Source organism: Sceloporus undulatus, chromosome 5 (genome assembly GCF_019175285.1).
Source record: "Sceloporus undulatus isolate JIND9_A2432 ecotype Alabama chromosome 5, SceUnd_v1.1, whole genome shotgun sequence".
Lineage (NCBI taxonomy): Eukaryota > Metazoa > Chordata > Lepidosauria > Squamata > Phrynosomatidae > Sceloporus > Sceloporus undulatus.
Genome location: NC_056526.1, coordinates 148,062,564 through 148,078,776, shown reverse-complemented (window position 1 = coordinate 148,078,776; position 16,213 = coordinate 148,062,564). Strand labels below are relative to the sequence as shown.

The window sequence follows — 16,213 nt, the reverse complement described above, 5'->3', positions numbered from 1 at the left end:
TTTGGAGGTCTGCCTGCTTGAAAATTAAAACTGAATTCTTTAATGTCCAATTATTTATTTTTGACCTCTTGGATTTGGGAATAAAAACCAAATTAGTTGAAAAAAACCTCACAGGAGAGGCAGTTAATGCCAAGTACTTCCAACTTCTGAGCTAGAGTCTCATCAACATAACATTGTATGTATGATCTTTAATGCTGTGAGTGCCCTTTCAGTCCTATATCCATTCTTACTTACATCTATCTACATCCCCAAAGGGCCCGTGGTAGCTTTACATTGGGCTGGGGCCTTGGAGAGCGCAAGCTCAAAATATCTGGAGATTCAAGGCTGCTTTAGATGATTCTTCCCCCTCCCCCCCTCCCGCCTACTTTAGATATTATGGAATGTTTAACACTAGGAATATAAAATTAAATCCAGTTAAGATAGATGGAGAAAATACTTGGTGAATCCTCTTGATATGTTATTATAGTTTTCTGTGGGTTTTTCGGGCTGATGTATTGTTATCAAGGTTGCTCCTGAGTGTTAAGAGTGTGATTTTTAATTTTATTTACTAAATGTAGCATGTTAATTATGTATTAAATAGTTTGAGTTATTGTTGTTTTTCCTTGAAACCAGAAGTTTGTTGGTGTTATTGGCTGTAAAATCAACTTAGAATTATGGTGACCCTATGTATGAGAGACTTTCAAGAGCCTGGTCATAATTGCCTTGCTCAGAACTTGCAGACTCTTGTCCATGACTTTTTTTAGTGAGTCTACCTGCCTGTAGCCAAAAGTAGGTGAATTGAAATATGTGATAATATTTGATAAGGAAAATGTTCAATAAAGTATACTAATGTGACTTACATCTTATTTTCAAATTCAGAGGTATCCTTGGAAATTATTTTTATTGGCATACATAAATAATTTAAGATACAGCAGCCTAGTAGCATGGATTTCCATTACATTATTTAGATTTTAAAGCAAAGAAATAAAGGTGCAGAAAACTATCAGCATTCTAGTTTTAGTTTGCCTATAGCTCTATACCCCAGTACAGTATACATAGGCTACTTCAGAATAATCCCCTGGAAAAAAGTTATGTTGCAACTTTTGATTTTAGACTTGACTGGCATGGTAAACGTTCATGTTTTCCAGGTAGACTTGTCTTATACTTATTCCTTATGTCAACTTTATGAAGCAGTGTTTTTCTAAAACTGGAAAATATTTCTGCAGAGAACTTTCCACCACTTCACCATTACTTGGTAAGTGTAATATCCAGATCTTGTGAATGTTACTTTTTGGACTCCAGCCTCCAGATTCTATAATCCCTAAAATTAGTCCTCATGGTAACTACTCTGTATATATTTAGAGTGCTGCAAGATTATGCAGCCACTATGTTGATAGTCAATTTGAAGATGCATACATACATCCCATATGGCAGGAAGGCTGCATTCATTTTGTTTTCCTGGGCTCATTTTACTCATTTTGCCATTCAGCATGACTTGAGGCTAGACTATAAATGTATGTTGTTGTGCCAGGCATTATTGCTGAAAACTTTAAGCAGATTACCCCCTGTTTGGGGTGGGTTGCTGGATACCTATTATTCCTTCATTCATGTTTTTATATAGTGTCCTTGGCTTTTTTTTTTTTTTTTTTTTGGATTTACATTTGGCTGTCACCCAGTAAAGAAATGTTAGTGAACTTGATTTAAACTTTAGAGGTAAGATCTACGTTTGGTCCTAAACATGCTGGAGAAATAATCCAGTTTGAGATTGCTTTAACTGCCCCTGCTCAGTGCTAGGGAATTCTGGGAACTGTAGTTTATTGTGGCACCAGAGCTCTCCGACAGAGATGGCTAAATCCCTCACAAAACTACACTTCCCAGAATTCCCTGGCATTGAGCCATGGCAGTTAAAGCAGCCTCAAACTGGATTATTTCCACAGTGTATTTTGGACCTTTATTTAAAATGTATCTATACCACATTTCATCAGATTGGGTTCCTGGGCAGCGTACAATAATATAATATTATTAAAAACCTAACATTGTAAAATGTAAACATCAAGCAACCGCAATAAAAGACAGCAGTAAATATTTTTCAGGCAAACAGAAGGCTCATGGAGACAAAATGTCTGCATAAATATAAATATCAATCTGCTACCCAAATGATAAGTAGACTGGGCATATACCCCTTTAGGGAGGGCATTCTGAAGCTGGGCTATAACCCTCTTTAAAGAGATTATGTCTTATTTTACAGTCTTTAACTGCATAACACACACACATCAAATAAGGCAATGGTGAGTGTTTTGACACAAGACCTTCATTAAGACAGAGGGAAGTTGGTATGAGTAGAGATGCACATTCAGGTTCCCAAGCCATTAAGAGCTTTACAGATAAGTTTGTCAGAAAGCAGTATCCCCCTCATGGGGACCCTCAATGGAAGCAGCCTTCCTTCTTGTTCAAAAATCATTAAGTTTTCACAAGTGGTTTAAAGTCATTGGAGATGATGAAGAGTTACTGTCCAAAGCAGTGAGAAGGCATAAATTTGGGGAAGGTTGTCTTATTCACTATGCCTAGCATAGTGGCTATTGCCAGACTAGGTTGGGTTAGCCTGATTTTAAAACCACACTCAGCCATTGTATTCACTGGGTAACCTGGAGAGTGTAGCACCTCTCAGCTGACTCTACAGTCACACTAAGAGAAACAGTGAACAATATGAGAAATAAGGTCATGTATAGCCACTATGCTATACTTGAGGAAGAAGAAAAAAGGTCATGTATACTTGAGCTCCTTGGAGCAAACAAGGGAAGAAATGTAATGAATGATTTATTTTTACCTGTTGAATTAATTGAGATGTACAGACATTACAGTTTATCAGTGGTCCATTCTGAATTCTCAGAATAGAGGAAACTCGTGACTAGCATCCTTATGCCAAATTTAAAGAAAATAATGCACAGGATGGTAGTCTTGTTAGCTTCTGGTACTCATCTTTAAACTTTAGTCCTTTTTCCAGGTTTGCACAGACACTTGGTCAAGGAAGAGGTGGCATTGCTTTGTGTGCTCACTGCTGTTACCTCTACCACTTAGCTTGCCTTTTTCCTTTAGGGCACAGTCTTGAGTTGGATTTGAGGAGACGCTGAGCAGAGTATCTGCTTTTGGGTCCTTTCTTTGGGTCATGGGCTTTGCTCAGTTTACTGTCATCCCGTGGGATAATCCAAGCAGCACTGGGTAGCTGAGTGTTGTTGTTATTGTTCTATACTTTCAAGTGTTTTTTTATTTATGGCAACCCTATCATGGCGTTTTCCTGGCAGTTTTCTTCGGGAGGGGTTTTTTTTTTTTTGTTGGTCATCTTCTTTTTTCATTGTCATCTTCTGAGGCTTGAAAGAGTGTGACTTGCCCAAGGTCACCCAGTGGGTTTTCAGAGCCCAGCCGGGATTCAAACCCTGGTCTCCCAGTGTCCTAGTCCAATGTTCAGACCACTACACCAATGCTGGCCCTCATATACAGCTGAGTCTAACCACCCCTTACATTTCCCACAATGCTGTGGAGAGCCTTGGTTGAAAGATAATGAAAAATTAAATGGATGGTTAGATCCAGCCATTTGACACTGCTCAGAATGCTGAGAGAAGAGGAAAAATAAGGGGCTGAACAGGGCAAACATGGACAGGGTGTTCTACTGGGACCCTTGGAGCTGTTCGAGGATTGAAGTTGCTGATGCCAGGCCAGGTAAACTGACCTTACCTGAGATGTCTTCTTTAAAGCATTACTAGATCTTTTTAGAGTGTGGCTTTGACAACCATTGTTAGGTACTTAAGACTTTGGATCTTTCAGTATCTTTTGTAGTAAAATTGTAACCCATCTTAATCCTTCGGGATAGGAATTAAGAACCTGGGTTTAGAGCTGGTTGTACTTCTAAGTAGTAGACTTTGAAGTAGACCTCTTCCATAATTTTGAACATTTTTTTTCAACCTCTTGAAAATGTCAGAACTATAAACATTTTTAATGAGTAAAGTTTACAAGTATTTCAAACTGTCCTTGCTATTCGTGGCAGTTGCTAAACTGCAGTAGTTTAGTAGAATTAGAGATGGTTTTCTCATATATAATTATTTTACTTTAATCATTTTTCTTTGTATCAGATGTTAGCAGTTTATTCTTATAACTTGCTTATGTCTCTTTCAGTAGGAGAAATTTATTTTTGTTATGAGAGCTTCTGAATACCTTTTTTTTCTTTCTGTACCATGTTCAAACCCTCCTTAATTGTGATGTGTATCTATGTATTTAGATTTAATTGTTCTAAAAAAAATTAATGTTCCTGCCATAGAGAAACTCTTAACAATTTGCATTAAATAATAATTCAAAACAAACGTACACACCTGAATATATACTGTATAGTCTCAATATTGTGATACAATTTTTAAACTGAAAACATGACTTGCAGCAGCTACACATGCATGAGAACAAGTAAGGGAAAGAGACATTTGCTGCGATCAAATAACTGAGGTCAGTGTTTTCACTTCTGTTTATAACTTTCTCACATTGGCAGTATATGGGGAAACTTGGTGTACTTCTAGTTCTGCAAGTGTTCCAAATATAAGTTGGAGGACTTGTATTGCAAATTTGATTAGCAAAGAGGCAAGAAGACACAAGTTACAGCTTGCTTCACTTTCTGTTCAGTGGAGAGAGAAAAAACTCGAAAGTTTACAGAGTGCATTTGGGGAACTTAAAACGATTTGCTTTGATATGCTTCAGTCTTCCTTAAATTTTGGCTTAAGGAAAGACATTAAAATGGTCTGTGATAGAGAAATCTAGCTTTAAAATGGTGATGGGTATTCAACAAACTGGGAGCATGAAAAAAGCTGATCTTGAAACTCACATCAAATAACTGTGCTTTGTGTTTGCCAGAAGACTGGCAAGGCAAAATGGCATTCTGCTATGGAAGAAAATTATACATTCAGCATAGATGCAGTCCCTTGTGAAGTGTAAGCTAATATACTTCTGTATAATAGCAGTTAAGGCAGAATTGAGCCTGGTATGGTTACAGTGTTTTGCTGGATCATAGGATCATTTCAAAATTGAGGTATCTGCAATCAAATAGAAATTTGCATTTTGTAAGATGTTTATTTCTTGGTTCTGTGAGGAAGTGTTTAATTAGAACTGAAACAGATGTTCATCTAGAAGCATTTTGGGGTTAACATTCCTTTTGAGAAGGCTAAAAGAGTCCCCTAACAGCAATCTGCACCAGGGTTATACACTTTTTTGTTGTTGTTTCACATCTGTAATTTCTCTGAGCTTCTACTTCAAGCCTACTACACCTTCTGATCTTAGTTTGCAGAATTCAGCTGTAGCCCACACTACACAAACAGGCCCATTTCTGATAAGCCAGCATTTATGCTTTTCAGAGCCCTCTCTTGCTTTCAACAGGGAAAGCTATGGAGAGGTAGGGCTTCTAAATTAGGGATGGGCTGCTTAGCACATTCCAGAACTGCAGTATACTTTGTTTCCTTGAAGGCTTTCTTTCTTTCAGGCCAGTGATGGACAGCTGAAGAAAATTTGGGGCTTCCCTATCCATTTGCCACTCGCTGGACCCTGGTGGGATGAAGCAATTCATTTTTCTGAAAGTGATTGGACAACAATTTCCAGATTTTTTTTAACAAAGGGTTATTCTGGGACCGAAAAACTGCCCTCCAGATAGGCTTGTGCCTTCACTAAACATGCCTGTGATGGTGGTGGGACTGAAAACCTCTCCTGCAGATCTTAAAACTACAGCAATCCTCTGAATCTATACACTAATCCATAGTCTAGTGTGACTTGCAAGTGTGATCAATATATTACTCATATTTACCTGCTCTCTACCCTAGAAAGGTATTATAGCAGCCCTTGTGAACTGTTCTTGTTTCCTGTTAAGGGCAAAGCACCATTTACTGCACCTAGGTTTTGATATCTGTCTGCATTGCTGCCTTTTGGAATCGGGGTTAATTTATGATTTATTCAAAGTGAAGTACGTAATATGATGGAGTTGCTTTTTTTTTTAATGGTACTGCATAGCGTTATGGTAGCCTAAATTGCATCAGGTATGAGACAGAAGCAAACAGGGTTTTTGGTTGGAAAGTAGCATTCAAAAATTCATCTCATACTTATCAGGACTCTGGTTAGCTTTTGAAAGAGCAAGTCTTAACTTATTGAAGAAAATGATAATTGCCTAAAAATTTAAAATAATCATGAATTTGCTATACAGATTATTCAAAAACATGTGTACCAAAACTAATAAAAGGGCCACACAAACAGCCCTTCCTTCAAGCATGTTGCATATAGTAAGAGCTAATGTTATTACCTTACTATAGATGAAATAAATCTGAAAGTAGTAAAGCTATATTAATCCTTACAGTCATCTCTTGTTTCATGGTATATAACGGGTCAGCAACCCCTAGCCCGTGGGCCGGATCCGGCCTGGTGAGGCGGCAGGACGGGCCCCAGCCCGGTCCTGACGCCAAGGCCGCCGCCACTTACGGGCTCCTTCTTGGCCCATTCGGACCCAGGCCTCCCTCAAGAGGTGGGCAGGCCGCTTCCGCAGGCTCCTTCTCGGCCATTGCAGCCCCAGGCCTCCATCTCCGGAGAGAGAGGCCTGGGGCCACAAGGGCTGTGGGGGAGCCCACGGAGGGGGCAGGCCGCTTCCGCGGGTTCCTTCTTGGCCCATGCGGCCCCAGGCCTCCCTCTCCAGAGAGAGAGGCCTGGGGCCGCAAGGGCCATGGAGGAGCCCAGGAGGCGGCCTGCCCAAGCCCTTCCCTTTGGCCTCCCCCCCTTCGGCCAAAAGGGCCCCTTGGAGCCCTTTCGGCCGAAGGGAAGGGCCTGGGACGGGTGCCCAAGCCCTTCCCTTTTGCCGAAAGCTCGGCCCCTGGCATGCGGCTCCGTCCCCGGAAGGTGGAAGCTCCACCCCCGGCATGCGGCCCCGTCCCCGGAGGGTGGAAGCTCCCCCCCAGCTTCGGCCCCCCAGTTGTCTGAGGGACAGCAATCTTTTTGAGCCCCCGGCTCAAAAAGGTTGCCTACCCCTGGTATATAATAATCCTACAGCAGCTTTCCCCAATCTAGAGCAGTAGGTTAATTTAAGGGTAGGAGGCCATGTGTCAGGCACAGTTCTGTCCTAGAAGAGAAAAGAAGGGCTGGAGGGTTCAGGTGGGATGAGGGATGCTCCTATTGTCTCACCAGTCTCTGATACCACAGATTTTTGTCTCACAGCCTAATGAGAAGGCTATGTCTGAATCCTGTCAAGTGAGAAAAGAGGTTCAGGCAGACTTTCTTTCATCATATCTGGGAATAGAGCAGAAACCTCCATATGTATGTTTACTGTGGGAGCGAAATTTTTTAAAAGGGCCGCTTCACCCTTATCTGCTTTCATGAATATAGTCAAAGCATTGGTAGTGAGGCTGGGCATCTTGGCCAATTTTTCACACAGGACAAGATCGTGAATTTGACCCAAATACTGTAATGTAGTAGTTGTGTGCCTTCAAGTAATGTCTAATTTATGGCAGCACTAAAGCAATTCTATCATGCGATTTTCCTGCAAGATTTGTTCTCAGGGGTTTTTCCTTTGCCTTCCTCTGAGAGTGAGAGAGTGTGACTTGCCCAAGATCACCTGGTGGGTTTCCATCTCTGAACATTCAAATCCTAATCTCTATAGAGTCATAGTCCAAACCACTACACCATGCTAGCTCTGACCCAAATGTAGAAAAGCCTTATTTCTTGTCAGAACTTTGTGGCAAACAGCTCCTCAAACCCCCCCCCCCCCGCTCCATTCTCTGGGCACCTGTAGGGGAAGCCACACCTTCTTGTCCTTCTAGCCATAAAGGGAAATAACTTTGCGATTGATAAAGAAATAAAATTCCCTGCCCTTCCTAATGGAGGAATTCAACAATTGGAGAGAGTGGCATAAGACCATGTGTTGGTTTGTAAAAGGATATGGCTTGTAAAGATGTTTCCTTTGATGCTTGTGATGAATATGGATGTATTTCCGTTGCAGAAGGTCCTGATGAAATTATGCAATTATAGCTGACCAGGCAGATCTAAATATAGGCAGAAACGCCTGCTGTTTCACTTTTGTGTATCTTAACACACCCACATAGTTTGTGTAAAATTGTTGTTAAAAAGGACCAGGTGTTTGTAATTGTTGGAGTCAAAAGTGGTGAAGGATCTGTGGAAAGTCAGAAACACTGGACATGTATGCCACTTTTAAAACTTACTATACTGTCTTTCTGCCAACACATTGCTGTTAGTATGTATTCTTGATCATGTAACTGCATATGTTTCAGTAGTGAACTCTTGTGTTGGTACTGTATCTGCAAATTTGGCTTAGTGGTTAAGATGCCAATTCTGATTATCAGAAGCCTGGCAATTCGAGGCCTGGGTGCTGCATGATGGGGTGAGCTCCTGTCACTAGTCCCATCTTTTGCCAATCTAGCAGTTCAAAAGCATGCAACTTCTCAGTAGGAAGGTAACAATGTTTGGTGCAGTCATGCTGGCAACATGGCAACTAAAGTAGTCCTTGGACAACACTGGCTCTTCAGCTTAGAAACCCAGAGATGAGCACCGCCCCTTACAGTTGGTTATGACTAGACATTCATTTCTAGGAACTACCTTTACCTTACTGTATCTGTACCATTTTCCAATCCCGATTTCCTTGTGCCAAAAGCATTTTTCTATTTTAAAAAATTGTATTTTTATCCTGGAAATATTTTTTTATTAAAGGCAGTTCATGAATTCTGTAACTAAGGAATAAGTACTGTGTGCAGTTGACAGGGATACAATCTGTATCCTAACTCCTCCTCGTTGACCCACCTCTTGTTGTACATATCTCTGTATATAATTTCTAAATGCAGTCTTACCATTGCACACATTCATTTGGACCAGGTATGATACATTATAAAACAAAATATTCTCAATTTGGAATATTCTCATTGGAAGAGTTTGTTTTATCAACAGATACCGTTATTCTTCCTGATGCGTTCTACCATACGAATAGCATTGAATTAGAAAATTGACTTGTAGGCATCCTTCACATAGTTGGTGGAGCTCCACAGTGTTAATATAACATGTGTTACATAACATGTAGACTGCATTTCCTGAAGTATATATGATCTGTGGTTGCACTTAAACACTTTTTCAGGTGATTCTAATACCCCTAATCCCATGCTGCCATTGGTTCTACAACAGTACTGTCAACTCCCTTTTATATGGCATGAAGAACCTTCAGAGGAGCCCACAGAGGGAACCAAGTGTGGGTTACAGATAACCTTAGTACAACCTTCTGTAAGTTACTGCCCTCCATATTTTGCATTACATCTCCAAGTATTTCTGACAACTCCTTATCTGGACTGAGGTTTATGAACAGTGAAGTCCAGAATATTTGGAGAACACCTAATTAGGGAAGCCTGCCATTGGCAAGGACTTTGTTCAGCTTGAGAACTGTAAGAGAGAAACTAAAAGTCAGAGTTTACTCTTTCATTCTTGGAAGTCCAATGTCTCAACTAGAAAACAAATACTGACAAATGTAACATTGTGGCTTAAACATTGTTCTATCTCATTTCCACATTAATGTGTACATTGTAAATATATCTACAAAAATATTTATTTTTGAATATATTTGTAAACAGAATATACATTTCTAGACATAATTGTAGCCATTTCTAATTGTGTACAATTTTTCCAGGTTTTTTTTTTACAGCTAGGGACTTCTGCAAAATTAACTAAAGTATAACTACAACTGTTCAAATACATATGAGAACACAAAGTGATAGCAGTTAGTAGTTATGATGTTTATGTTATATCTATATACATTATAATATATGTGTATATATTTGCATAAAATCTAAGGATTTGAATATAGTGGATAGGAAACTTTATATTCCTAGTATTTAAAGTAGCTAATGATTCTTTTTATCCTTGAATTAAAAAAAATCAATAGATTCTAAACAAGAATAAAATCAAGTTATGATAAAGAGTATGTTCAAAACCAGTTTGGAATTAAGAGAGCTGAATTCCTCTGGCTTACGCTAGTGCCATGCCATCCACAATCTTATCTTCATGGACTGCTAAGTTGTTGGAAGCAAAGAATTTGTAGAAGGGTACATTTATTTGGGAAAGAGGGGAGTAGGTGTCAGATGCAGTCTCATGTTAATTGTTGTTTGTATTTCTAACTGATAAGGCCTCTTGCTGCTCAGAGTAATGCAGGAAATGGATATGTTGCAGAAACAAGAAGTGGGAGAAAGGAAAATGGAATGTACTGGCAAACGCTTGAGGCACTTTAAAAGTACTGGAAACAAGAAGCCTGCATGATTTAGGCTTAGAAGTGTTTGTTTCAAAACACCTACCTAACATCCTTTGCTTATCTGTTATATTCGGATATTAAAGCACCCTCAAAGTGCCCACATATCCACCTGACCCCATCATGCAGATCAACACATAGTAAACCAGCTACATTCTTGCTTTGACATGCAATGGGAGATCCTGATTGGGATGATTGTGTGTTGTTATTTGGTCTGTCTGAGATGGAGGGAGGCAGTAAGGGTAGTGTGCACAGTATAGTAAACTCCTTGCATTCTATTTCATGCTGGGGGGGGGAGTTGTCTTACTAAACTCCCTCCTAGTACTACCTTATGTCTGAAATGTTCTTTGTTTAGCCTCTGTTCTTTATTTTCTTTAGCCAGATAGGTGTGAGTTGTTACACATGGCTATAGGGTAGAAGCTGTAAGCAGCCCCCACAGCTATTTTTGTGGGCCCCTAGAGTCCAATGTTTTGTTTCCAATTACCCCCTCTAGAAGGCATGGGGGCGATTTTAGCATTCCCCCTTAGATGATTTTAGGCCCAGGAGAGTCCATTTCCCTTAATATAAAGTATTTGGTGGCAAAATCCCCACCTTTTTGTGGTTAGAGTATAACCTTCCAAGGTCCTTTGGGGGGGGAGCATTAAAGCCTGCTAACCCTCACCAGTTACCCATCTCATCTGGCCCATGCATGCAGAGATGAAAGTTTACACTGATTTGGAAGCCAGTGGAAAACAGCCCCTGCAAGCCCAGTTGATCAGGGAGAGGTGGGTAAGGTTCCTTCACCCTTTGCTTAATCAAGAGCCCCAACTTGGCTGAGTTCAAAGCAAGTTAGGCAAAATCCCCACAGTCCCTCCCCAGCGGTAGCTGTATGTTGTCAGAACTGCCAGCTCCAGCTTCAGTACTTTTTACTGGTAGTCAAGTCTTGTGTGATGGCAGTTCATCTTCAGGGTTTTGAGACAGTGGTCTTTCCCTGCTCTAGCTGGAGATGCAAAGATTTCCTCTATGCTCTTTCACTAGGCTGTTTCCTTTCCCATGGTCCACCAACTTTCCTAAAATATACAAAAAAGGACCATTATGGGGTTTTCCAACCATTCAGGTAAAATCTGAATTGAGTGCTCCTAAGGGTGCTTCCTGCACCAAGATAAAGTGCAGTGTAGTTAAGTATTAATTGCAGAGAATACATGTAACAGGACCCAGTTTGCCTTCTGTCCATCCGTAATGTAACTTCTGGACAAACCTCTGTGATGTGTTTTAAACCATGGAACATCTTGTAGCAAACATCATTATTCTCATGCTTACTGAGATAGGAGTAATCCCCACTCAAGCGTGCATAGATAGGACTGCAGTCTTAGCCAGCCTTTTGTTGTCACTTTGTTAATGGAAATATACCTACATAGAAAACAAGTGCACAATTATTTGTACTGTCTGTTAACATAGTTAAATCCCTTCTTCCACTCTATCTTGACTTACCTCTAGATGCATTGGTGGAAGAAGCAGTACCAGGGAATCCTTGATACAGTGGAGAGATTTAGAGGTGCAATACTACTCTCCATAGGAAAGAACCAAGAGTAAAGACTGAACTTGGTGAAGTGACTTTCTGTTGTTCTCATGTAAGCCTTTGCTTTTACAGCTGTTCCGTAGTCTGTCTAGGCCTGTCTTTGAATGGGGAGGATGATGATAAGAATAAGTTCATCTTTGGATGAATCCAGATCCAGACATTATCTTACATTTAATGTAAATTGCCATGTGGCTGGTGTTCATATGTTGATTCCGTATGTATGTTGATTAAAAAGGCTGCCCAGTGAGTATGCAAACCTGTTTTTCAGTGCTCCTGGCTTACCATATTTATTAATTTTGTGGCAGCCATCTCTGTTTTAAGTTCCTTCTGAATCATAAATAATTCCTCTTTATTTGGAGGATGTTTAGAATGCAACTGTTCTGAGGCATTTGAACTTTAATACTACAAAATGGATTTCTCCTGTCTGTAGTGGTTTTGTAAGTGAATGTGACAAAGCAATCTGATCAAAGCTTTTAAAATCTTTCCATACAGTTAATTATAGTTTAGGTCATACTCACCTATTCCTTGTGTATTTATTTGAACTCTAGTACAAAAAAAAAAAAAATCAAGTACTTTCTGTATTACCTTCTTGTGAATCTTTCAGTTTCTTCAACAGCTAGTAATTTTTAAAAAGTGATGAAAAAATATTGGAGGCAGATTTATTCAACAATAATAAAGACATTACATACAAATATGAACATGAAACCTAGACTGTACCTGCTGGGAATAACCAATGAAGAGGGAGAACAAAAACATTGAAAGTTATGATTTTATATGATAACAGCAGCAAGAACAATATATGCAAAAAATGGAAAACAGGAAAAACCGTATATAACAGAATGGCTACTTAAATTATATCATTTTATGGAAGTAGACAAATTAATGTCTAATTAGAAATCACTCAGTGGATAAATATAAGAAAGATTGGTCAAACCTACCTATATATCTTAAATATAGGGAGAGAAATGTGTATATGGGAAAAAGGATTGAAGAACTAACAAGTTCAATAGAAATGGTATATACAATATTTACCCATAACATTTGTAAATATATATTAAGGGGGAAATAGCTATAATAGTATAAATAAATACATATAAGAAAAGAGCAAATAAAGTTTGTTAAAGTATCAAAAGATATTCATGAATTAGAGAGAAGGAAGTCATTTTAGTTTTTATGAATTAGAAAAAGAAAAGAAAAAAATCACTTGTTTTACCTTTTGGTACCGCCTTAGGTGAATTTACTAAGTGATTTTGAAGGGGAGGAAGTTTGCATCTTAGTGGGAAGTGGTCTGCTTGATGGCACATCTGAAAAAGTGGTGTTTCATGTAAGCCATATGAGAAACCTTCCTTCTAGTTCTGTATTTTATATTAATCAAGAATTTCGTGTCTGCCTCGGGATCCTGCCTGTTCAGTAAAATGGTACAGCATTTGGGATTGTTCAAATTATATGTATTAAAGAGGCATTGACTTTCCTCACTTTTGTCTCCTTTAGGTGCCTTACTCAGATTTGGAACCCAAAGACTAGAGAAAACAGTTGTCATACTGGAATGTTAGTTTCACTTTTCAAGACATCTGGATCAGAAAGCTTAAAGGGATAATACAAACTCACTGAAGACTGTTGTTGCAAACTGTTACAGGAATTGTTTTTCTAGACCTTGTGTGTGGGTACTCCTTCATCGTCACCATGAATGTGACGAGTTTGTTCTCCTTCACAAGCCCAGCAGTTAAAAGATTGCTGGGATGGAAACAAGGAGATGAAGAGGAAAAATGGGCCGAGAAGGCTGTTGATGCTTTAGTTAAGAAGCTGAAGAAGAAAAAAGGAGCCATGGAAGAGTTAGAAAAAGCATTAAGTTGTCCAGGTCAGCCTAGCAACTGTGTCACAATTCCGCGCTCGTTAGATGGCAGGCTTCAGGTCTCCCATCGGAAGGGGCTACCCCATGTAATTTATTGCCGTGTGTGGCGGTGGCCAGATCTGCAGAGCCATCATGAACTTAAACCACTGGAATGCTGTGAGTTTCCCTTTGGTTCAAAACAGAAGGAAGTTTGCATCAATCCCTATCATTACAAGCGAGTGGAAAGTCCAGGTATGTAATTTCATTATATGCTCTTCCCACAACTCCTCACTGCAACCTAATTTGTTGCATATGCATACCTTGTTGAGCAGCAATCACTCAAAGCAACAACACTGCTTAACTATAGAAATGAATTTTACAATTCAGTAAGTGGGCTGTTTCTTCACTTACCCTAAGATGGAAATGTGTGTTTCTGTATGTGTCTGTATGTGTGCCTTCAAGTCACTTCTTGACATGGAGTGACCCCACGAGTTCCATAGTATTTTCTTAGGCATGCAGTACTCAAGACATGTTTCTCCATATTTTTCCTCTGAAATATAGCCTACCACAACTGATATTCCTGTGCACTCCTCCATCCAAGTGCTAACCAGGCCTGGCTCTGTTTAGCTTTAGTGCTTGTGTACCCAGAGTATGAACTCTTGAAGCATTTAACTATAATTGTGTCTGACATTGTGTATCATAGCTGAGATTGAGGTCCATGTACTTGTGTTATAAAATACTGTACAACTCCCCTTTGATAACTTAGTAAGTTAATAATAGTTATTTGTTAGAGAATAAATGAAAATAAACATGCATGATATATGTTTATCTGTGTTTTATATTGACCAATGAAGTAAACTTTCATTACATTCATAGTAATACCTGGAACGCTGACTTCAAAATAAGGGTTGAATACATCAATTTTCAGGAGAAAGCTTATTGGAGACCTGTGCTTTTCTATACTATTTATGGGGTACATGCTCTCAAAGCTATGATACTTAAATCTTCTGAGCTAGGACTGGATAACTTGCTCAGGTTTAGTTCTAAATTTTATTACCTCTTTGATTTATAAGAAATTGTAAAGTGAACCAAAACTACTTCCAGTGTTATGCATTGAGGATTTGTTTAACGTAGTTTTTTGTGGGTTTTTCAGGCTACCTGGAAGAGTTTATTCCTGACGTTTTGCCAGCATCTGTGGCTAGCATCTTTAACCAAGGATAATACAGTATATATACCCCACTTACGTCCATATCAGTATTCTCTGAAGATGCCAGCCACGGATGCTGGTGAAACATCAGGAATAAACTCTTCCAGTACATGGCCACATAGCCTGAAAAAAACACAAAATACTATGGATACTAGCCTTGAAAGCCTTCGAATTCAGATTTCTTTAACCATCTCTAGAAGGCTGGAGAATAGTTAGATAGTGAATTTATTCTGCATGATCCAGTTAATAGAACTACAGTAGTTTAGTTTTTGTTTAGGTCACCACCTGATATTCTTATAAGAATATTGAACAGCAGTGTGTGAAACTGAGTGGGAGAGTAGAAACTGGTAGAAATAAAAATTTACAGAGTGTCCCACTTGCTTGTTTGTACATTATATATGCCATAAAATATATTTTTAGAGTGATCACTATGAAAACTGATGTGTCAGCTGGAAAGCTTGAAATGGTTAGCTGTAGCTGATGGGAAGGCATAACTTTTAACTGGCAATTGAAAGGTTGGAGAGTACGAGCTTTGTCAGCATGCTTCCTGGTAGGCTGCTGCCTATACGTGGTGATAGGAGAAGGAAGGAGCAATGGGGGAAGCTTGTCGTCATCTGGCAAACACTCCAACACAATTGTCGGAAAGAAGTGCCTTGTGCAGGCATGTCTGTAATAGCTAACTGTAACTGACTATACAAAATTGTTTGTGTACTGGATACACAAGTAGTGTTGTAGTTAAAGGATGATGCCAAATCTAGCTGGCTGCCTTTTGATAAATATTAAACACAGCTTTCAGTCTGATCTAAGAATATATTTTGTGTAACCACTCCTTGTGAAAGGAATGGATAGGTTTTATGTGTACTAATGTAGCTGCTGTTCTTCTGGAGCTGTTAATGTGGACTCTCGCCTTGGAACCTTTGTTTGTTTTGGAAAGGCCTTTTACATAAAGCAATCCTACAGTAGCTACCTTTCCCTGGAAAGATATTTTTTCTCTTTTACAGAACCCACTCAGACCTGTTGAATATCTTGATGCTTCAATCTTCCAAGTAATTACACTTAATGTAGTCAACTCCTCACAGGCTAGCTTTCCATTGTGTCTGTATTTTAAGTTAGTAATATAAGCTGCTAGAAAAAAAAGTGTGTTTTAGTCACATTCATGAGTTAAAATACAACTTTTAGCCTTAAATGACAGAGGAAGAAGGAAGCAATTTTATTTATTTACTTAATTTATGTCCCACCTTTCTCCCATTGCAGGACCCAAAGTGGCAATTCTGCTAATTTGTTCAAGTCATCTGCTAAACTTTATACAACATTTTTAGTTAATTGGAGTTA

At 39.2% G+C, this 16,213-nt stretch overlaps 1 protein-coding gene across 4 annotated transcripts in view; it reads left to right on the top strand.

Moving 5' to 3' along the window:
• SMAD1 (SMAD family member 1) overlaps window positions 1-16,213 on the top strand; it is a 58,674-nt gene that overhangs the window by 8,511 nt on the left and 33,950 nt on the right. For 2 of the 4 annotated variants that reach the window (XM_042468953.1, XM_042468949.1), the window contains exon 2: window positions 13,335-13,926. In XM_042468953.1, the coding sequence (XP_042324887.1) occupies window positions 13,527-13,926 (400 nt within the window). In that variant the 5' untranslated portion in view covers window positions 13,335-13,526. Of the gene's footprint in view, window positions 1-1,127; window positions 1,235-11,761; window positions 11,896-13,334; window positions 13,927-16,213 lie in introns of all 4 variants that reach the window. The other 2 variants (XM_042468950.1, XM_042468952.1) reach the window with 2 other exon arrangements.